This window comes from Sycon ciliatum, chromosome 2, assembly GCF_964019385.1.
Source record: "Sycon ciliatum chromosome 2, ocSycCili1.1, whole genome shotgun sequence".
In the NCBI taxonomy this organism is placed as follows: Eukaryota; Metazoa; Porifera; class Calcarea; order Leucosolenida; family Sycettidae; genus Sycon; species Sycon ciliatum.
The window spans coordinates 48,477,194-48,499,858 of record NC_088644.1 but is presented as its reverse complement, the minus strand read 5'-3'; the positions used below and the strand labels follow the sequence as shown (position 1 = coordinate 48,499,858).

General features: G+C 48.4%; 2 protein-coding genes across 2 annotated transcripts in view; both read right to left on the bottom strand.

The window, feature by feature from the left end:
• Positions 1 to 2,321, bottom strand: part of LOC135810298 (uncharacterized) — a gene marked incomplete in the record, with an annotated part of 12,225 nt that extends 9,904 nt beyond the window's left edge. Inside the window, 1 exon segment of the mRNA XM_065323787.1 lies at positions 1,166 to 2,321. Coding sequence (XP_065179859.1) covers positions 1,166 to 2,307 — 1,142 coding nt within the window.
• LOC135810671 (putative per-hexamer repeat protein 5) lies at positions 2,315 to 19,181 on the bottom strand. The gene is made up of 5 exons (XM_065324162.1): positions 18,656 to 19,181; positions 10,380 to 10,488; positions 8,897 to 9,220; positions 5,519 to 5,857; positions 2,315 to 3,681 (listed from the first exon to the last, which is right to left on the bottom strand). The coding sequence occupies exons 2-5, from the start codon at positions 10,468 to 10,470 to the stop codon at positions 2,315 to 2,317; spliced, it is 2,121 nt and encodes a 706-aa protein (XP_065180234.1). The 5' UTR covers positions 10,471 to 10,488; positions 18,656 to 19,181.
• Between the last annotated feature and the right edge of the window lie 3,484 nt (positions 19,182 to 22,665).

The following is a 22,665-nucleotide window of genomic DNA, read 5'->3' as shown; positions in this document are numbered from 1 at the left end:
CAGGATTCGCGCAGGGCCATTCCTTATGGCCAGCAATGCTCTGCCACTAAGCTAGGTGTAGTCGTCAAAACCAGCTGCGACCGAAAGAGACTTCGAAACTCTGTACTTCCTATGGAACGCCACAAGTTTGGTAGAACACATCCCAGCACTCGTTGCTGCTGGGAGTTCAACCGAAATTGGCCATGTCATGACCAGTTTCGGTTGACATGACCAGGGGCCTCGGAAGGTATTTTAGTGTGGTACGGTCAGCCATCTGAAGTACAATTTACTCGTGGGGAGTGGTGGCTGAGCCGAAAATTTCGGAATTTTAATCCCAGATCAATGTATTTTGTTGATTCACGGGGTATCTGGGGCAAAAGTGGTACGGTCAATACCGTAGTGACCATACCGTGTGCGACGCCCCTGCATGACTGGTTTTGGTTGATCCCTACCAGCAACGAGCAAAATACATTGCCATCTTGTTCACAAGCTAAGTGGCATTTACAGTAAAACCTGTGACTAAAGACCACCGTGACTAGCGACCAGCCTGGTACTACAGTAAAACTGTAACTAAAGACCACCGTGACTAGCGACCAGCCTGGTACTACAGTAAAACCTGTGACTAAAGACCACCGTGACTAGCGACCAGCCTGGTACTACAGTAAAACCCTGTGACTAAAGACCACCGTGACTAGCGACCAGCCTGGTACTACAGTAAAACCTGTAAGTAAAGACCACGTGACTAGCGACCAGCCTGGTACTACAGTAAAACCTGTGAGACTAAAGACCACCGTGACTAGCGACCAGCCTGATACTACAGTAAAACCTGTAAGTAAAGACCACCGTGACTAGCGACCCCTCCCCCCCCCCCCCGGTGCAATGGACCACTCCGCCGAGCACGGACGGTCTCACATTCATTATGGTTGTGCGGTGCAAACCTCTAACTAAGGACCACCTGCCAGTAAAGACCGCTTTCTCTGGCCCCAAGTGGTGGTCGTTAGTCACAGGTTTTACTGTACTTTCAAACAGTGCTCGACGCCGCAGAGGCAGAGAGGCAAATTATACAAATCAGCAATGCAGCATGGCTATGCACACACCTTCATCGAGAGTTGTGTTTGCTTCCAGTCCAACACCAGCCTGACTGCTGGACATGCTACCATCACCACCACCACCACCACGACTGCCGCTGCCGCTGTGGCCCGCAGTGGGCTGGGCTGATCCCTGCTCACCGGGGAGCACTACGCGGCGAGCAGTAGCGGCCGGGTTAGAGGTCGGAACTGCTGCACCGCTACCACCATTAGCACTGCTAGCGTGTGCGTATTTGTGCGATGTGAGCGTGTCTCTCCGTGACACTGCTGCAGTAGCAGTGGAGGCGTCACCACTACCACTGACATTGCTGTTCATATGTCCCCTGTCAGTCGTAACTGTGGTAGTTGCTGTGGGTGATGGCACAGTAGCAGTGGGTGATGGCACAGAAGCAGTGGGTGATGGCACAGTAGCAGTGGGTGATGGCACAGTAGCAGTGGGTGATGGCACAGTAGCAGTGGGTGATGCCACAGTAGCAGTGGGTGATGGCACAGAAGAAGTGGGTGATGGCACAGTAGCAGTGGGTGATGCCACAGTAGCAGTAGGTAATGCCACAGTAGCTGTAGAACCACCACCGCCGCTACCACCCTTGGTGCTGATTGCATGCTCCCGCCGCGACGTGGGTGCGTCAGTTGGCATTGGCGACACTCCAGTAGAAGACGATACGCTGTTGCCGGTGCGCGCCGTCGACGTATCGTTAGCAAGCGTCGTCGGAGCTGAGCCAGTAGCGGAATGTACCATAGGCGTGGCTCCGGGTGTGGTGCCGACGGTGGTTGACATGGCGACTGTTGTCATCTCCATGGTACCGGCAGTGGACTCAGCGGCAGTCGTGGCAGCCGTGGCCCTGGGAAGAGCAGTGGTCACAGCAGACGTAGTGTTAGCCATGGCGGTGGGAAGGGCAGTGGTCCCAGCAGAAGTAGTGTTTGCCAGGGTCGGAGCAGGCACAGTTTTCACGGCAGGCATATTGTTAGCCGGGGTTGTGGAATAAACAATAGTCGTAGCAGAATTATTGATCCAAGCAGAAGTATTGGTTGCTGAGGTCGGTGGAGGCCCAGTGGCCGCCGCAGAAGTATTGGTTGCTGAGGTCGGAGGAGGCCCAGTGGCCGCCGCAGAAGTATTGGTTGCTGTGGCTGTGGGAAGGGCAGTGGCCGCCGCAGAAGTATTGGCTGCTGAGGTCGTGGGAAGCACCGAGGTCCCGGCAGAAGTATTGTTAGCTGACGTCGTGGGAAATGCATTGGTCATAGCCGTGTTAGCTGCGGTCGGTCATAGCCGTGTTAGCTGCGGTCGTTGGAAACCCGGATTTTGCAGCAGTGGTATTGGCTGTAACTGAGATCTGCATCGATACAGCTGTTGTTGAGAACTGAGAAGCAGTACTAGAAGCAGAACCAGTCACTGATGCTGTGGGAGTGGGGTCTGTTATGCTGGATGTGGTATCTGGTGCCGTAGTGAGAGGTCCTTGCCTGTTTCCTTTGCCTGTGTGGGGCGGGGCTGTGGTATTTGGGCCTTGTCCACTGCTTGTGGTGGTTGAGGTAGTGTTTTTGGGGCCTTGCCCACTACCTGTGTGGGTTGAGGCTGCGGTGGTTGAGCCTTGTCCAGTGCCTGTGTGGGGCGGGGTTGTGGTATTTGGGCCTTGTCCAATGCCTGTGGTCGTTGAGGTAGTGTTAGTTGAGCCTTTTCCAATACCTGCGTGGGGTGAGGCTGCGGTGGTTGAGCCTTGTCCAATACCTGCGTGCGGTGAGGCTGCAGTGGTTGAGCCTTGTCCAATACCTGTGTGCGGTGAGGCTACGTTGGTTGAGCCTTGTCCAATACCTGTGTGCGGTGAGGCTGTGGCAGTTGAACTTTGTCCAATACCTGTGTGGGGTGAGGCTGTGGTAGTTGAACTTTGTCCAATACCTGTGTGCGGTGAGGCTGCGGTGGTTGAACTTTGTCCAATACCTGTGTGCGGTGAGGCTGCGGTGGTTGAGCCTTGTCCAATACCTGTGTGCGGTGAGGCTGCGGTGGTTGAACTTTGTCCACTGCCTATGTGGGGTGAGGCTGCAGTGGTTGAGCCTTGTCCAATACCTGTGTGCGGTGAGGCTGCGGTGGTTGAGCCTTGTCCAATACCTGTGTGCGGTGAGGCTGCGGTGGTTGAGCCTTGTCCAATACCTGTGTGCGGTGAGGCTGCGTTGGTTGAGCCTTGTCCAATACCTGTGTGCGGTGAGGCTGCGGTGGTTGAGCCTTGTCCAATACCTGTGTGTGGTGAGGCTGCGGTGGTTGAGCCTTGTCCAATACCTGTGTGCGGTGAGGCTGCGGTGGTTGAGCCTTGTCCAATACCTGTGTGCGGTGAGGCTGCGGTGGTTGAGCCTTGTCCACTACCTGTGTGGGGTGAGGCTGCGGTGGTTGAACTCTGTCCACTACCTGTACTGGTTGATGGAGTGCTAGTTGATCCTCGCCCACCGCCTGTGCTGGGCGAGGTTGTGCTGGCTACGTCTTGTCCGCTACTGCCAGTATAAGTCGAAGCTGTATTGTCACAAGCGGGCGCCACTGTCTGTGGTGGTCCGGTACTGACGCCTGCAATCTGCTTTGGGTGGATTGGAGTGGGCGCGAAGGAAGCACGGTGGCTGGAGCTGTTGAATACTGCCAGTGGCAAGACATTGACATTCATGTTGTATGCATGCACACCAGCAGGGTATGGGGTATGCATAGAAGGGTATGGGGTATGCATAGAAGGGTATGGGGTATGCATAGAAGGGTATGGGGTATGCATAGATTTGTAGAGGCACACACATGCGCATGTGCACACAGACAGAGAGACAGACAGACAGAGACACAGAGAGACAGAAAAACAGACAAACAGACAGACAGACAGACAGACAATCAGTCTATACAGCACCTTGAGGTTGATCATACAAGTAGAATCCGTACTATTTGAACATGTCATTTTGCAGAAATGGACTTGGATGGAGACCCAAGGATAAATTTATAGAAAGAAAAGGACCATCGAACTACAAGTTACGTTATAATATCCACTAACACCACCAGTTACTTTACAATCAGCTCATGTGATAACATGGCACGACACTGACCGACGGTACTGACGTTCTATAGCTAACTGCCAATCAGCTCTAGCACATCTTGGTTGTGCACTGGTGATGTTAGTGTACAGTATAGCGTAACTTGAAGTTCCCTGTCTTTTCTTTCTATAATTACCGGTAATTTTTTTTGGAAAGTTGCAAATGAAAGTAGAGCCTTCTTCGAGCATGATTTCAGCCGATACAATTCCCTCCTAATGATGTCTGATAATTCGAACCTTGAATTAGGCAGGTCCGCCTAATTAAATGTCCCTCGCAATCTGCTTAAAAGAAAAAGTGTGGGGTTCCGGCTAATAACTTTAAGTTTGCAAGGCGTAACTCAAGGTCCACTCTACGATTGCAGGGGTTGGTTCATCATGCATGAAATCTGTCTCCATAATGCATATTGCAACTCCAAGCGACAATATTCGTTGGTTTGAGGGAAAGATGCAAACGGGAGAAGTCTGAAGAAAAGGTTGACTGTCGCCAACAAGACTCGAAACAGGGACCTTCGCTTGAGGACGGTATCTATGTGACAATGTGAGCATGTTGCCGTGCACAATGTACTGTGCACGCGAATGTTTGAAGCAGTAGAATGGCCGGGTAATGATCCGACTGTGCATTGCCAAAAATTTATGGAATGAACGAGTAAAGTATACGAGTGCGGTGGATCAACAATGCACTGTTCAACCCATCACGCAGCCGTACTGCATGCAGTGGTGCTGGTATAAACTGAGTCATTGGCAAAGGGACTTTTCTGAGCAGTTTTTCCTCGGCAAATTGGGATTGTAATTACAGTTGTCGCTCTTTAATCCAGCACTTTACAAACCAGCACCCTCTATAGACCAGCACCCTCTATAGACCAGCACCCTCTATAGACCAGCACCCTCTATAGACCAGCACCCTCTATAGACCAGCACCCTCTATAGACCAGCACCCTCTATAGACCAGCACCCTCTATAGACCAGCACACTTTACAAACCAGCACCCTCTATAGACCAGCATAGCTGTCAGCAACCAGAATGACCTTTCATCATTGCACACTTCAGCAGTAAATCAGGTTTTATAATCCAGCACACCCCTAATATCCAGCACCCTCCCTAATACCCAGCACACCCCTAATACCCAGCACACCCCTAATATCCAGCACCCTCCCTAATACCCAGCACCCTCCCTAATACCCAGCACCCTCCCAAATACCCAGCACACCCCTAATACCCAGCACCCTCCCTAATACCCAGCACCCTCCCTAATATCCAGCACACCCCTAATACCCAGCACACCCCTAATATCCAGCACACCCCTAACATCCAGCAGAATTTCCGTAGCACAAAACTAATGGTGGCGGATTTGAAAGGGGCCACTGTATCTGGGTTTAGACCTGCAGCTGATGTCAGACTCACGGTACAAGTTGGCCTTGCTTGTTGTTGTGGTGCTGCCTGGCAGGTTACCATGGAAAGTACAGTAGACAATCAGGTGTGTGACGTTGGGCGGCATCGTGTACACGTGCAGTCTGGAGATGAGGAACGCTTTCGCGCCGACCTCCCGTATTCGCGTCAGGGTGGTGACGTTGCCAAGGGCTGCGATGCTGACCGGCACCAGGCTACCGTTGCAGAGCCGACGCTCCACGTGCCACTCAGAGGCGACCGACGGGTGTCCAAACGCAGCGCTTTGGAAAAACAGTGATTCAGGCGGCCTATACAGGAATCGCGGGGCCAGGTCCTGTAAGATGCTTGGAGTAGCTAACAGCAGGTAGGAGAGACACGAGGACAATGAACGACAATAATGAAAACAAGATAAGCATGCATGTCTGTACTTCCTAGAGAAGGAACTGAGTTGTCCTGAGATCTCTGTCTCTCTCTCTGTCTCTGTCTCTTTCTGCTCTCTCTCTCTCTCTCTCTCTCTCTCTCTCTCTCTCTCTCTCTCTCTCTCTCTCTCTCTCTCTCTCTCTCTCTCTCTCTCTCTCTCTCTCTCTCTCTCTCTCTCTCTCTCTCTCTCTCTCTCTCTCTCTCGCGCTCTCGCTCGCGCTCTCGCTCTCTCTCTTTCTCTCTCTCTCTCTCTCTCTCTCTCTCTCTCTCTCTCTCTCTCTCTCTCTCTCTCTCTCTCTCTCTCTCTCTCTCTCTCTCTCTCTCTCTCTCTCTCTCTCTCTCTCTCTCTCTCTCTCTCTCTCTCTCTCTCTCTCTCTCTCTCTCTCTCTCTCTCTCTCTCTCTCTCTCTCTCTCTCTCTCTCTCCTCTCTCTCTCTCTCTCTCTCTCTCTCTCTGTCTGTCTGTCTGTCTGTCTGTCTGTCTGTCTGTCTGTCTGTCTGTCTGTCTGTCTGTCTGTCTGTCTGTCTCTGTCTGTCTGTCTGTCTGTCTCTGTCTGTCTGTCTGTCTGTCTGTCTGTCTGTCTGTCTGTCTGTCTGTCTCTCTCTCTCTCTCTCCCCTCTCTCCCCCTCTCTCCCCTCTCTTCATGAAATACCTGTCTATACCCATACTTGCCACATGCTTTGCCTACTTTGGACTAATGGCAAGGATCATTGCCCGGTCAGTTAGGGCAGGTTTGACTATACTGCACATGTACAGTGTATACATGATTGTAAAAAGAAATTAAGCTTCACACCACTGCATGTTGGGGAACGCTATGGCCGTCTGCACCCAGTTGCTTTGCTGTTGTGAATGACCAGATAGTATAGTTTGGAGCCTTGCTGTGCAAAGACTTCCATTGTGCAAGAGATTGCGAGAATGATAGATAGAGGGATTGATATGCAGGCCAATCGGCAGACTGTGAGGCAGAGAATAGGAGAGACAGAGCTATGGAGAAATCGGCAGATACAGAGATGGAGAGACACTGAGATGAACAAACAGATGCATGTGGAACTAGGGAGAGAGAGAGAGAGATGCCGATGGAATTCATTGCATAAAAGTACTGTCAACTAGTTTAAGAGCATGGGACTATAATAATACTATACCTATCCCTGACATGCTTGCCTGCCCATTCGTGTGCACGTATGCATTCTCACCAGAAATATCTACCGGTGACGACAATAATTGAGAAAAAATAACGGAATCTGCTTTTTTTTTAGCGTTTGCACACTCGTGGCTGCCGCTGTGGCACTTTTGTATTCTCCCAGCTGCTGTGCTCTATGCCCACAGGATACCGCGATTCCGCGGACGCGCAATTTTCCGCGTTATTGGCTTTCATCTGCTTTTCCGAAAAGTTTTGCATAAAACCCACGTTATCCATGGAAATGTACAAGAAAACATTGAAAATTTACTACTGTACAAGCAGAAATATTCGTCTGGAATTTAATTTCGTCCTTTTCGTCCAAGGAACTTTGGACTAAATTAAATGCCGGACTAATGTCGAAATTTTCAACCGGACGCACTCCCTTTCTTTAGAGTTGGATGAAATTATTGACCGACAAAAGTTTCTGCCTGTACAGTACAACGTCGTACCTGCCCACAGATTTGTACGACAAAGTTGCATACTTGCATGAAACTGTACGCTAAATATGTACCAGTGACAGACAACTCTTGCATAATGACCGCATTATACCGCATATTTGCCGCATAATGGTCTGTTTTCGCCCGCATATCATGCGCATAATTTTATGCTGGCTACTAGTGGTGAAACGAATGTCAAAACCTACTAGCCGAATATTCTTTGGCTTAACAAACGAACGTACGAATATTCTTTTGGTAACACGGATGACATCACATGCCCTCCTCTCAGTCATTACTGTCGGGTATGACAAACGGTAGTGCCACATAAAATGCACTGCCACATAAGACTACTTCCAAGTTCCTACATGTTATGTGCAACATTGGCAGTCCCGTATGCACATACATGTGCAAGCATGCAGTGCAAAGTCACAGGCAGGCTGTACGCACTGTCTTTACTGTGTTTGGCATGCATGTATGTACATTCACTGCATTCGAAGTGACGTCACTAATACTCGAATGCGACTTAAAGAATATTCGAATGTGACCAACTGAACGAATGTTGGAATATTCGTTTCACCACTACAGTGGCTACGCTTTGGAACTGTTTTCGTTGCCTATGTCCTCATCTCTCCTCGCTTTGTTTTCGCTGCCCGGGCTCTCATTTCTCTTTGCTTGCTTACATTGCTGAGGGAACTTAGGCTGGGTTGTATTCGTGGCTTCCCATGTTCCATGAGCCACGCGTACTCATCTGGCGGATATGTGTGAATAATAATAATAATTATCACTCTCTTAGTATTGACTCCCATTGATTTTCGCTATACCTAAGCAGTCAAATATTCCTGCATATTTCACTCCTTAGGGTTATATTGACTGCTTATATTTGACTGCTTAGGGGTTGCGCAGTTGAACGGTGCCTAGTGCAGCATTGTCACTGCATGAGTAGGTGGTGGTGCAACGGTTGTGCAATCATAAAACCGGGATTCATGAGGTTATCGTTCTGGAATTTGAAATACGGACTGTTTGTCGTGATAAATCTAATATTGACTTCGTACTTGGTCAGTATAGGAAATACAAACCTCGTAAAAGACCTCGGCTTCGCCTCGGTCTTTTACTCAGCTTTTATTTCCTATATTGACCAAGTACTCAGTCAATATTAGATACTTATAATAATACGGAAAGAGAAAAGGACCAATAAGTCGAAGGTCTTAATTTCCTTGTCAGTTTTGTGCCTTGTTGTTGCACTATCTGACTGTATAATATCTTGTTACCTTGGTGTACTGTTAGTCATAACTAGTAACTTATAGGTCATTTTTGTCTTTCCATAATAATGATAATAATAATTGCCGGATGCACTCACGATCGACAAAAACATGGGCAAGGCGAGTTTCCACAGTGCGGTTATCCGGCAAAGTGAAGACGCACTGCAGAATCACTTCGTTCAAGTCCCTGGGCAGTGCAAGTACGGGTAGCGAACCCCATACGCCCGTGCTGTTGTGCAGTGTGCTGGGATTGCCCTGTGCCAAGCCGTGCAACACAGCCGTGTCAGCGGGGACAATCCACTCGAGCCACTTGACTGTAGTGTTGATGCTGAGAGTTCCGCCGGCAGATGCTTTCAGCACCAGGGTCTTGTGCTGTGACAGGTAGTAGGTCGGCTTCAAGTCGGTCGCGATGTGTAGCTCCGCTGTGCAAGGCAGGGCACACATGCACACGGATACACACACACACACACACACGCACACACGCACAAGCACACACACATGCACACACGCACACACACACACACATATGCACGCACGCACACACACACACACACACACACACACACACACACACACACACACACACACACACACACACACACAGTTTCGGCAAAGAGCACTCTTTCTCTGCCCAGTAGCACCAGTCCGTGCCTGGCACTTGGCCAATGCATGTATCAATAAGACAATAACACTATGTGCAGCAGACCGAGGAGACAAATCATTCGTGGTCCATGCTGTCCAGGATCATTTCAAACCCCACGCATATCCAGGCACTGAATTGAACACAGGAGTGTGGCGGTGGGGCCCGGAGAGATACGGAAAGATGTTTACTATCTCTTATCGGCCAGTGTCCATCATAAGACTAATAGCCTATAACATCAGCAGTAATACCTGCGACGGCAGCATCAGCATAGCCAGGAGCAGCAACAACAACAGCAACAACAACAGCAACAACAGCAGCAACAACAACAACAACAACAACAAGCGCCACAATTATGCCCCACCACATCTACTGTCACTGCATACTGCTAGCAGCGTGCAACCTTCGTATAATTTACGTTGCTCTCGTACTTGGCACTTGCGAACTCAGCGGACTGACCGCTGTCTCCATTCTTCCCTGTACAAGGCTCTCCATTACTTTAATTGCTTGCCCACCAAGCTTCGCGAAATCCTTTCTCGTACTCTCTTCAAATCCCAGATATCCCTGCTGTTGCACAACTCTGTATGCTCGTGTAGCGACCACCCCTGCCCGTACACTTAAGTAGTCATTAACCCCTAGGCTCTGCCCACCCAATTCTTCCTCACTCTTTCTCCTTTCTTACACTATTATCTCTTATTGGCCACTGGCTATCGTGAGAATAAAGATTTGAAACAACAACAACAATAACAGGAAAAACAACAGCAACAGCAACAGCAGGAACAACAGCAACAACAGCAACAACAGCAGCAACAATAGCAGCAGCAGCAACAACAGCAATAGCCACAATGGAAAATTCGGTATGCCATAATATCTCAAATGTCATGCACAGGTGTGGCGATACCCATTAAGGAACGCCACGAATCCCTCAGAACGTCACTCACCAATCGCGTCTGTCCCTGTCGCATCTGCTGCATTTGCTGTGCTAGCCAGGAGCAGGTGGCTGACGAGGACGAGAGCTGCCACAAGGTGCATTATGCCGTACAGCCGCTACTACGAAAAGAAGTGACAAGAAACGAAGATGTCAGTTTGAATAGAGAAAAACAAAACAATTGTCCGTAAACTCCAACATGTGTGCAGAGTTTCAGCTTTCCGACTCCAGTAACGGTCTGTTCATTGTGAATCGCTTATAATTCAATAATCCACCAAATACCAATAGAAGCTTTGCCGATCCTCTCGGTGAACATCAGATTCTGACTAAAGGAGATCCAGCTCTTAGCTGTTTTATTGAACTACAGTCGTGGCAAGTGAAATCCGACACTTGCTACAGGGGACAGCGCCACAAATGGACATCAATGACGTAATGCACTGTACCAAATGCGTACAATAGAGCCGTATGCATCACAAACAGATCGAAAGGTCACAGCGAAGGTACACACAGTTCATAGCCATGGTATACATAAAGAGTATTGCTATCCAGTCCCCAATCATTTTTGGCGAGCACCTTTGAACCTTTGAAGTGAACCTTGACTGTGATGAGTATGATTTCTGTCATGAGACAGATACAAGTAGTTGTATGTCACACCAAGAGTACATAACCCCCCAGAGTGTGCAACTCCACTATGGGTGCTGTCCCGACAGAATTTCAAGTTGACGTCATTTTGATGATGCAATGCGCACTGTACACGGATTACCAGACGAATCCGGAACCTGTGGTTGACCGAAGCAGATCGATCCTGTACAAATTATTCCAAAGAAAAACGTGTGATGCGTTGACACCCGTACACATGTTGTAAATCACTGGTGCAAGGAGCATTGCGTCATAAATAATGACGGCAACTTGAAATTCTGTCGGGACAGCAGGGTATGTGGGAGTTGCACACTCTGGGGGGTTATGTACTCTTGGTCGCACATGTACCGTAAAGTACTGTTGATCCGCCCCCTCTCTAATTCCCACCCCCTGTCGATTTTCTACCTGTGAAACGACTTTGGCGTATACAACGAAATACGATGTTGAACCGACGCATGCACTGCTGTACACAATACGTGCCAATCCAGGATGAAAATGTGCACAATTCAGCACATCGAGTCGGATTTTGTACGTTTTTGTACATCGTACTGCACTTGACAGCCTTGATCTAATTCCCGCCCCCTGCCCAAAACCCAGCTGGGAAGCGACATGGTGTGTGTGGGGGGGGGGGGGGGGGATCAACGGTATTTTACGGTACTACGTATGCAGGGCTGCAGGGGCTGCACACTGCAGCAGCATGGTGATTGGTGTAGTCCCTTATGCCAAGTGTCGGATTTCACTTGCCATGACTGCACATGACCGTGGTATATGGCTGTGTGTACATGAGGCGTTTCAACCTGAGTTGAGTTCAACCCGGGTCAGATTTCAACCCGCCATGTACACAAATGAATGCCGTGCTTACATGACGCATTGCGCTTGACCCGGGTTGATTTCAACCCGGGCGAGAAAATCGTACTAACGTACTTCTATGCGTATCTCGCGCCAGGTTTGAATAGCAGTGCACAGGCAAATCTCGCGCGAAAGTATTCACGTGACCACACAGGACTCTAGAAGTGGACGTTTGGCGGCATATCAGTATTTGACCCGGGTCAACTGCCTTCATGTAAACGCTCACCTATTTTGTCTATCGTACAGACTTTCAACTCGGGCTGAACTCGAGCCGGGTCGAAAATTCTCATGTAAACACAGCCTATGATTGCGTGAGCAGTGCACCTTGAAACACTCTCCACTATTACAGGGAGTACAAGGAAGAAGAGCTAACATAAAATAAATAACAATGAAGAATGCGCGACCAATACACATTGACAGAAAATGGGGGAAAAGGTGCAAGTGTGAGGAGACCCAACAAGCGTGAGGTGTGGTGCGACAAAAAAAAAGTAGACAACAAATTGACATAACCACAACGAGTTGTTGACTACTGAAAAAGCCATTATTCTAACGAGGCGCATACCGGTATATAACGATTTCCCAAAATTGATTAGTTTACGTGTGCCGAAGGTAACGATTCTCACTCATTCTCAACGCTCAATACGACAGTATTTGTGTCGATTTCTGTATAACGATTTCTATTTTAACGACAGATTTCTCTTCGTTAAAGGGGAAGTGCATCGATTTTTTGAGTAGGGTCCAGAAGGAAGACAATTTGACATCAGTTCGAATGGCATATCCCTCGCTTCCATACGATAAGCCAAACTTGCCAAATCGCCAATTGTATACTCACGTTGCCATAGCGACCAGCGCAGTGATGACGTATGAAAGGCTTAGCTCTACAACAGAGAAGGTCGATCACTGCAGAAATTGGTCATTTTCAATTGGTTTATTGTATTCCCGAAGTGAAAGAAGGGCTGTGTTCAATACTGTAAAAGTGCCGTGAACTGTTTATCGGCCTTCTCCTGCATTTCCCTAGGCTGACTGTGCCTAGGAAATGGTTTCCTCTAGGAGAAGATGCTTGGTATTCGCCATCTCTCCTGAGACATTTTCAGCAAACTTTCAAACCTACGACATTATTTCATTCGTCAATCTCCACCACCCGTCGTCTCACCTGGCTTCAGAAGATGTTACGAGAGATAGGAGAGTCGCCAGGAAGCATCACATCCATCTTCAGGAAGTGGAAAGAGCAAACGGCATGGTCCTTGGTTGGGGGAAATGCTGAACGTCTGATTTGTCCCAACCAAGATTTCAGCATTTTGTTCGTCACTACTTTCGCTTGTCTGTTGATGTCTCCGCACTCCAGCTTTCTCCTGTCGGTGTCACATCCCAGTACACAACCGAGAGGACTACAGTTGAACATCGATTATCCGCACATCGACTATCCGACCATTCGATTATCCGTAACAGTTTTTTTGGGCGCACGTGCCGTAGAGTACGCACTATGCATGTAGTGAGCCATTCAAAAAAAAATACGAAAATTTTGAAAAGTAAGAAGGTCGTACATGTACATGTACATGTTTCTTATCCGGAACATTTGCCTTATCGGAACACCGCCTGACAGTTGTCTGCCCAGAGGTGGTCGGATAATCGATGTTCAACTGTACTAACTGTTCACTGCACTTTTACAGTATTGAACACAGCCCTTCTTTCACTTCGGGAATACAATAAACCAATTGAAAATGACCAATTTCTGCAAGTGATCGACCTTCTCTGTTGTAGAGCTAAGCCTTTCATACGTCATCACTGCACTGGTCGCTATGGCAACGTGAGTATACAATTGGCGATTTGGCAAGTTTGGCTTATCGTATGGAAGCGAGAGATATGCCATTCGAACCGATATCAAAATAATTGTCTTTCTTCTGGACCCTACTCGAAAAATCGATGCACTTCCCCTTTAACTTGGTAGAGTTAGCACTTCGTTATTATAATATGGCTTTTACAGTACCTGCCTAACAGCAAGAGTACATAAAGCCCAAGAGTGTGCAACTCCCACATACCCTGCTGTTCCGACAGAATTTCAAGTTGACGTCATTATTTATGATGCAATGCTCCTTGCACCAGTGATTTACAACATGTGTACGAGTGTCAACGCATCACATGTTTTTCTTTGCTATAATTTGTACAGGATCAGATGGGCTTTGGTCCACCACACGTTCCGGATTCGTCTGATAATCCTTATAAGAACGACATGGCACTTTTAGTGACATTTTGCATACAAATTCCCATCTAGTAGGGCGCAGTCACCCAGTTTCGGTGGAAGTGCGCGAGTTCGATTGGGAACAAAGGAGGAAGGGAGCGTCTCAGCTTCCTCGGACCAAGACCATTCGACTCAGCACCCCGAAGACTACAACTGGTGCAAATTTGATTTTTGGCTTAATTAACTTCCCCTCTAACCAGACTGGTCTTTGTAGCCAGGGTGGTCTTTATAAACAGGAGGTCTGTGAAGACAGGGTGGTCTGTATGGACATGGTCATCTGTATACTGTTCACACAGAATAACGCCGACAAAATTCTAAAATTATGCGCATAATTATGCGGGCGAAAACAGGCCATTATGGGGCATATACCGTAAAGTACCGTTGATCCCCCCCCCCCCCCCCCACACACACACACGCCATGTCGCTTCCCAGCTGGGTTTTCAGCAGGGAGCGGGAATTAGATCAAGGATGTCAAGTGCAGTACGTTGTACAACAACGTAGAGGATCAGAGTCGATGTGCTGAAATGTGCACATTTTCATCCTGGATTGGAAAGTATTGTGTACAGCAGTGCATGCGTCAGTTCAACATCTTTTTTTTGTATACGCCAAAGTCGCTTCACAGGTAGAAAATCGACAGGGGTGTGGGAATTAGAGAGGGGGCGGATCAACGGTACTTTACGGTATGCGGGATTATGCGGCAAATATGCGGTGTAATGCGGCCATTATGCACGAGTTATCTGTCATTTGTACAACTTTAGCGTGGAGTTTCATGGACCGGTACGACTTTGTAGTACATTTTCAGCATGGTGTACTACTTATTCCCGTAGCTATGCAGAAGACGTTACTTCAGTAACGTCTGGCGCTAGCCAGGGTCCACACAGCTTTAATTTGGTATTTGTGTGTTTGTTTGTTTGTTTGTTTGTTTGTTTGTTTGAGTGTTTGTGTCACGCCTGGCGTTATCCTGTATCTGTCCCGTACCATACCGCACCATCAAACACAGCTGGCCACATACAGCTGGCCGCAATATTCAAATAGGGTTTTCAAGCGCAAGATCATAACGTGAAGCAACTTGGAAGAATGGGTATGAATGCGAAGTGTATGGGGGAATGCATGTAGGGCGATAGTGCGGGTTCGAATCCCAGGATATGGCTGAAGAAAAAAAGGAGAATTGAAAAATTTATAACATCCCTATGCTTTTTTTGCCGTCATCAAGGCGGTAGACGGTGTCGTATTACCCTCGATCGTACCTGTCCCGTACCTATCCCATACCGTACCGTACCATGAAAGACGGCTGGCCAAAATGCATATTCAAATAGGGCTTTCAAATGCAAGATCATAACGTGAAGCAAATTGGAAGAATTAGTATGTATGCGAAGTATATCGGGGGATGCATGCAGGGCGCGCGATAGTGCGGGTTTGAATCCCAGGTTATGTCTAAAAAAAAGGAATTTTTTTAAGAATTTATAACAACCCTATCCTTTTTTTTGTCTAGGTCATCAAGGCAAAAAAGCATAGCATAGGGCCCTGAGCTTCCAAGCTCTCTCGTTTTGTACATTTCCATGAGTAATGCGGGTTAAGGTTTTACGCAAAATTTCTCGAAAACGCGGATGAAAGCCAATAACGCAGAAAATTGCGTGTCCGCGGAATCGCGGTATCCTGTGGGGACAGTGTATAGAGAGGGTGGTCTGTATAGACAGGGCGGTCTGTGTAGACAGGGTGGTCTGTGTAGACAGGGTGGTCTGTATAGAGAGGGTGGTCTGTATAGACAGGGCGGTCTGTATAGACAGGGTGGTCTGTATAGAGAGGGTGGTCTGTATAGAGAGGGTGGTCTGTGTAGGGAGGTTGGTCTGTATAGAGAGGGTGGTCTGTATAGACAGGGCGGTCTGTGTAGACAGGGTGGTCTGTGTAGACAGGGTGGTCTGTATAGAGAGGGTGGTCTGTATAGACAGGGCGGTCTGTATAGACAGGGTGGTCTGTATAGAGAGGGTGGTCTGTATAGAGAGGGTGGTCTGTGTAGGGAGGTTGGTCTGTATAGAGAGGGTGGTCTGTATAGACAGGGCGGTCTGTATAGACAGGGTGGTCTGTATAGAGAGGGTGGTCTGTATAGAGAGGGTGGTCTGTATAGAGAGGGTGGTCTGTATAGAGAGGGTGGTCTGTATAGACAGGGCGGTCTGTATAGACAGGGTGGTCTGTATAGAGAGGGTGGTCTGTATAGAGAGGGTGGTCTGTATAGACAAGGTGGTCTGTATAGAGAGGGTGGTCTGTATAGAGAGGGTGGTCTGTATAGAGAGGGTGGTCTGTATAGAGAGGGTGGTCTGTATAGAGAGGGTGGTCTGTATAGACAGGGCGGTCTGTATAGACAGGGTGGTCTGTATAGAGAGGGTGGTCTGTATAGAGAGGGTGGTCTGTATAGACAAGGTGGTCTGTATAGAGAGGGTGGTCTGTATTGACAGGGTGGTCTGTACAACAGTGTGGTCTGTATAGAGAGGGTGGTCTGTATAGAGAGGGTGGTCTGTATAGAGAGGGTGGTCTGTATAAACAGGGTGGTCTGTATAGACAGGGCGGTCTGTATAGACAGGGTGGTCTGTATAGAGAGGGTGGTCTGTATAGAGAGGGTGGTCTGTATAGACAAGGTGGTCTGTATAGAGAGGGTGGTCTGTATTGACAGGGTGGTCTGTACAACAGTGTGGTCTGTATAGAGAGGGTGGTCTGTATAGAGAGGGTGGTCTGTATAGAGAGGGTGGTCTGTATAAACAGGGTGGTCTGTATAGACAGGGCGGTCTGTATAGACAGGGTGGTCTGTATAGAGAGGGTGGTCTGTATAGAGAGGGTGGTCTGTATAGACAGGGTGGTCTGTATAAACAGGGTGGTCTGTATTGACAGGGTGGTCTGTACAACAGTGTGGTCCATATAGAGAGGCTGGTATTTTGTATTTTGTATTTGTATTTATGGATTCTCCACAGGTCTTAGCCTAAATCGAGGGAGTCTCCTTCAACACCTTATGAAGAAGAAGCTGAGGAGAAAAAATAAAGATAGAGAATAGAATGATGCGGGGTGGTAGTAATATAACACAGTGCTCTATGACATCGCTACTCTACGGGGAATGAAACCAGAGGGCTCATAACGGGTGATAGCAAAGTGTGTGCAGACAAGAGCGGTAAAACATTTTGGTCTGTGTGGATAGGGTGGTCTTTGTCGACAGTGTGGTCTGAATTTAAACAGGCTGGTCTATAGGCAGGGTGGTCTCTATGGACAGGGTGGTCTGTATAGACAGGGTGGTCTGTGTGGACAGGGTGGTCTGTGTGGACAGGGTGGTGGTCTGTGTGGACAGGGTGGTCTGTGTGGACAGGGTGGTCTGTGTGGACAGGGTGGTCTTTGTAGACAGGGTGGTCTGTGTGGACAGAGTTGTTTGTATAGACAGGGTGGTCTGTGTGGACAGGGTGGTCTTTGTAGACAGGCTGGTCTGTATAGACAGGGTGGTCTGTGTGGACAGGGTGGTCTTTGTAGACAGGGTGGTCGATATACTTAGTAGACAGATTGGTCTGTATAGGCAGGGTGGTCTGTATAGGCAGGGTGGTCTGTATAGGCAGGGTGGTCTGTATAGGCAGGGTGGTCTGTATAGGCAGGGTGGTCTGTATAGGCAGGGTGGTCCAGGGCATGCGCTAAGGATTAAAATATGCTCTGACACAATGTCCTGCCAGTTGCAAAAATGGCCGGACATGTCCGGACATGCAACTTTCACATCAAATCACACAATGTTCAGTGTAGAATTAATACCATCGAAATGTTATCACGACGATGCATTTCAGAAGCAGCATGATCTTTGAAGGCTGACGTTTTCAGGTTCCTTGAGCCAACGACGAAGGAGTCAGAAAAATTCTTGCTGCTGCGAATTTTATCAACAAAACGGGAACACATCTTACACTTCAAATTTTCGACAACGCTACGATCTGAGGGACTGCGCTCATAGCTCAGCCAAACAGAAGTTGAAAGCTCCCTATCATACTCGGCGACCCACTTGTCACAAGTGGTCGTCTTGACTCCTCTGGGCTTCTTTCCAAGAGGAGCACCCGCATCAGCGGTGCTTGGCTTTCTCTTGCCAGACGACATCACTAATGACTATGAGACAAAGGATTGAAGTGCCTTTTCTTTTTTGTACTTTGCAAAAAGGTGTGCAGACAGTTTGTCCGGATATGTACAAAACATCCGGAAACTGACCGTAAACGGTCGGAAATTGTCCGATGTCCGACCGTTATTTCGCGCCCTGGTGATCTGTACTGGCAGTGTGGTCCTTCTAGAAGGGATAGTCTGTATGGACAGTGTGGTCTTTGTAGAAGGGGTGGTCTGTATAGACAGGGTGGTCGATAGAGACATGGTTAAACGAAAACGGCTCGCTATTACATGCATTAAAATTTAAAAGGGTTGATTTTGTATAGGCTCAAACAGGGACTTGTACGTGGACAATGGTTCCCTATAATGCTATATACGCGAATTCGACTGTAGGCATGCCAGCTAGGCAATGTAAATATGGCAGTAAACGTGGCAAGATGGTTTGAACTGACCTGGACTGGCGAACTGTTGAGGCCAATTCCGGCTGATCTATTCCAAGCCCTGGCCAGCTGCAATCACAGATCGCCTATGCATATGGTCGTCTGACGGTAAGCCCACTCACTTATTGCTTCCTGGGTACGGTGACTCAAACGAGAGAGAGAGACAGAGGAGAGAGAGACTCCGGTGGAAAATCTACTCCTCCGAGCTCTGCAGCTGAAAACTGAGCTAAAGGACGGTGCAGACTACACGGCTGCACTGACAACAATACTATCAACGAGGCACTGGCTGCAGAACAGCTCGGGAGAGACACAGATAGCTTTCCTTTCCGGTGGCTCTCCGCTCAAGTTGTGGAGTACCCGTCCTGCCCTGAACAGGCGCAGCGGAAATGATGGACTACCTATTTCGGGTCTCGCATAACCCGACTGCACAATTACAAGGCCACTGTGATATTATCCGAACACATTTTCTGGACGAAATGTGAGCGTTCAAGAGCCAGAGACCTTTGTGGCCATGTGTTTGCAGGATGTAAAACAATAGACGTTCTCCATGCTGGACAAGTTCTGCTGCATAGTACGAAAAAAGTGAGTACATACTTGTGAACAACCCAGTTATCGTATCGTGAATTTTCATGTACTCTCGCAGCTATGGATCATGGAGCACAAGCATTGCATAAAGGTTCACAAAGGTCAAGCGCTGCACTTTTGTAGTGAACAGCACATGCACCTGTACTCACTTTGTACTTTTGTGCAGCCTACAGCATGGTACATGGTGCAACTGTTTTGCTAGCTGGCATGGTTGTGTCGGCATGGCGGCAGGCCAGGGTTGCCTTCTGCTTTGCTTGGCAAGTCTCAAGGAAGGTGTGTGTCGCAGCCGTCTACTGCCAGCTCTGACCAAGCATGAAGTGAGCGATTTCGTGGCTCTGCCTGCTCGACATGGAGGCTTGTCTTTTGACAACCCTGTTGAAGACTCTCCATGCAAGCAACCTGCGTCTTTACAGAGCACCACCCACCTCGCAGCTCAGATCGCCACCGGCGGATCGGAGTTGCTGGAGAGCATTCGGCTGGACCAGGCAACCAAGTCGGCAGTGCGGATTCGCCACCGCATAGTACTGGAAGCAACAGTTGCCAGCATGCTTGCATACAATTTTTATTTATTTTTATTTTTACCGAAATCAAAACTTCCCGCGGAAAATGGCTAAATCAGAGAAAAAAAAAGAAAAAAGGCCCAACCGGAACCCTGACCTGCCAGTTACTAGTATTTGGACTTACGGGGGTCGCCATGGCAAATAATAAATATAGAACTGCACACGTACTTAAGTAGATTCGGGCTCTCCGCCTTCTCCGTGAAAATAATAATAATACCGTAAAAGAAAACTAGAGGAAAAAAAAGAAGCAACAATGAGGAATAGGAACTTGTTTTGCAACCACTTGCAAGCAGTTATTATACAGCCTCGGGGCAGCGGGCCTCGGCAACGGCCAAAGTAGCAGATGCATCTGCCACATCACTGACGTGCATGGGGCGTCGCCGAGCACCACGCAAACAAACCATGCTGGAGCCGCCTCAGTAAACCAGAGCAAAGCCAAGTCGGCAGCGAATCCACGCCATTACTCTGTAGTACGGCTCCTTCGTCTTGTCGGACAGGAGCCCGGCAATCCGCTTATAGCAGGCTGTTGCCGACTTGCCCATGCCGCCTGTTGAGGAGATAACGAGCATACAATAATCGCCTGCCGCAGCTCTCTGTCTATGTCTATGTCTATGTCTATGTCTATGTCTATGTCTCTCTCTCTCTCTCTCTCTCTCTCTCTCTCTCTCTCTCTCTCTCTCTCTCTCTCTCTCTCTCTCTCTCTCTCTCTCTCTCTCTCTCTCTCTCTCTCTCTCTCTCTCTCTCTCTCTCTCTCTCTCTCTCTCTCTCTCTCTCTCTCTCTCTCTCTCTCTCTCTCTCTCTCTCTCTCTCTCTCTCTCTCTCTCTCTCTCTCTCTCTCTCTCTCTCTCTCTCTCTCTCTCTCTCTCTCTCTCTCTCTCTCTCTCTCTCTCTCTCTCTCTCTCTCTCTCTCTCTCTCTCTCTCTCTCTCTCTCTCTCTCTCTCTCTCTCTCTCTCTCTCTCTCTCTCTCTCTCTCTCTCTCTCTCTCTCTCTCTCTCTCTCTCTCTCTCTCTCTCTCTCTCTCTCTCTCTCTCTCTCTCTCTCTCTCTCTCTCTCTCTCTCTCTCTCTCTCTCTCTCTCTCTCTCTCTCTCTCTCTCTCTCTCTTTCTCTCTCTGCTATTGGTGCACCTGGTTGTGATGAAGGCGAGACCCAAGGTCGGCAGAGCATCCCAGACCACGCCACCACTCCCCTTATTCATGGCTCATACATGACGTGTTTACGTGGCTCTAGTATTAAAAAAAAAACAAAAAAAACACTGAGCCCTTCTCCTTGGCAGGCTAGAAGGGCGGGTCCACTAACCTTCAGCTTTGATGTGAAAGCTGACTTTCACGATAAAACTCCTGTACAGTTTGCCCCTGGACAACCTGCCAGCATCCTGTCCCTGGGACTCAAAGTTTTCAGTCGACCATGCCCAAATTTGCAAGCTCTCGGGGTTCGTCCACCTGCTACACAATGGCCCTACGAACTTCATCACATCGTGCATGAAGGAGCTCCATCATGATGTGGAGGTGGAGCCAACATTGCAGCCCCTTAACCGGCGAAACCTTTCACCATCCATTAGCCAACACTGATCCTGATGCCCATGCCGACCTGCGGGCGAAGTCATTCTGGACCGATAGCTGCAACGCATTCTTCGATACAAGGGTACTTTATCCCCATGCGTCAAGCTATCGTGCCAAGTCCATCCCCTCCCCAGTCTACCGAAGGACTAAAGCCGAGAAAAGAACGAGTATACGATGAAAGTGTCAACGAAGTCGAGCATGGCTCCTTCACATCTGTAGTGTTCTCCTCCTGTGGTGGTATGGGCCCAGAAGCAGCCGTGGTCATCAAGAGGCTGGGACACGACTTTGCCACCAAACGCAAACCACAATATCCAAGACCGCACGACGTCCTCACTATTACCTCCTGTCCACTCAGTCTCACACTGGTCCCTGTTTCCGCTCCACTCTGCTACATTCCATGATCACCCCGTGGAACTCTCTGCCTACCGAGATCAGGATATCTGAAAGCTATGGTGTATTCAGCCGGCACGTTAAGTCCCATTCCCACAGGTATGGATTCCATCCTCGAGGTCTTCTCACTTCCTGATTACTCCACTTCTTTACAAGTACCTGGCAAGTGGCCTGGCACGAGGAGAACATGGATGCAGTGAATGGGATTTTCGGTCTTTGACCACTTTCTGCTGAGCTGATCTAATCGCCTCCCACCGCTTTGGGAGCTGCATCTGCGCCTTGATCCTCGAAGGGTGGTGGCATTCCTACGGATGCGGAAAACTCGGTTTCCTAGCCGAGTCTCACAGCCTGAACCGTGAATGTATTTGTAATTTTTACAAGTACCCTTTTCGCTTTCTCTACTCAGACTTCTTAAAATTAACCTCTTCACATCAATGTGTTTTTATTTGTCACATGGAAAAATGTGGACACAAGTTACCGGGACGCATTTTCCATGTTACAAAATTGTTTTCCTTGGCTGACCATCTGAGTTCTTAAAATGTGTTGTGTATTTTTAAGAAAGGGTTTGCTCCCCACACCGGAGCTCGCGGTATTCCGCCGACTTTACTTGACACTTGACTGACTCACGACTGCCATCCAGAGTCAGTCAAGTGTCAAGTAAAGTCGGCGGAATAGCGCGAGCTCCGGTGTGGGGAGCAGACCCTTTCTTACAAATCATCGCCGAAGTCGCAACCACTACTACTAGTCTGTTTTACGTGGAATTTCTTGGAGTTTCCCAATGTATTGTACTTGAATAAAATTCTATTTTAACTTTCGTGGTATCTCAATTTTTTTCACGTCTACATGACTTTATTTTGCCCGTAAAAGAGGCCGTTACCCCGTAAAAACAAACTACTTCGTAGTGTTGTATATTTTCTTCCTTTTAA

Excerpts from the sequence above, each read along its gene's own strand:
- LOC135810671 (XM_065324162.1), bottom strand. The coding sequence starts at position 10,470 with ATGCACCTTGTGGCAGCTCTCGTCCTCGTCAGCCACCTGCTCCTGGCT. Across the intron at positions 9,221-10,379 it reads GACAGGGACAGACGCGATTG|CGGAGCTACACATCGCGACC; the intron begins GTGAGTGACGTT and ends TGCCTTGCACAG. Across the intron at positions 5,858-8,896 it reads TGCCCATGTTTTTGTCGATC|CTACTCCAAGCATCTTACAG; the intron begins GTGAGTGCATCC and ends ACCTGCTGTTAG.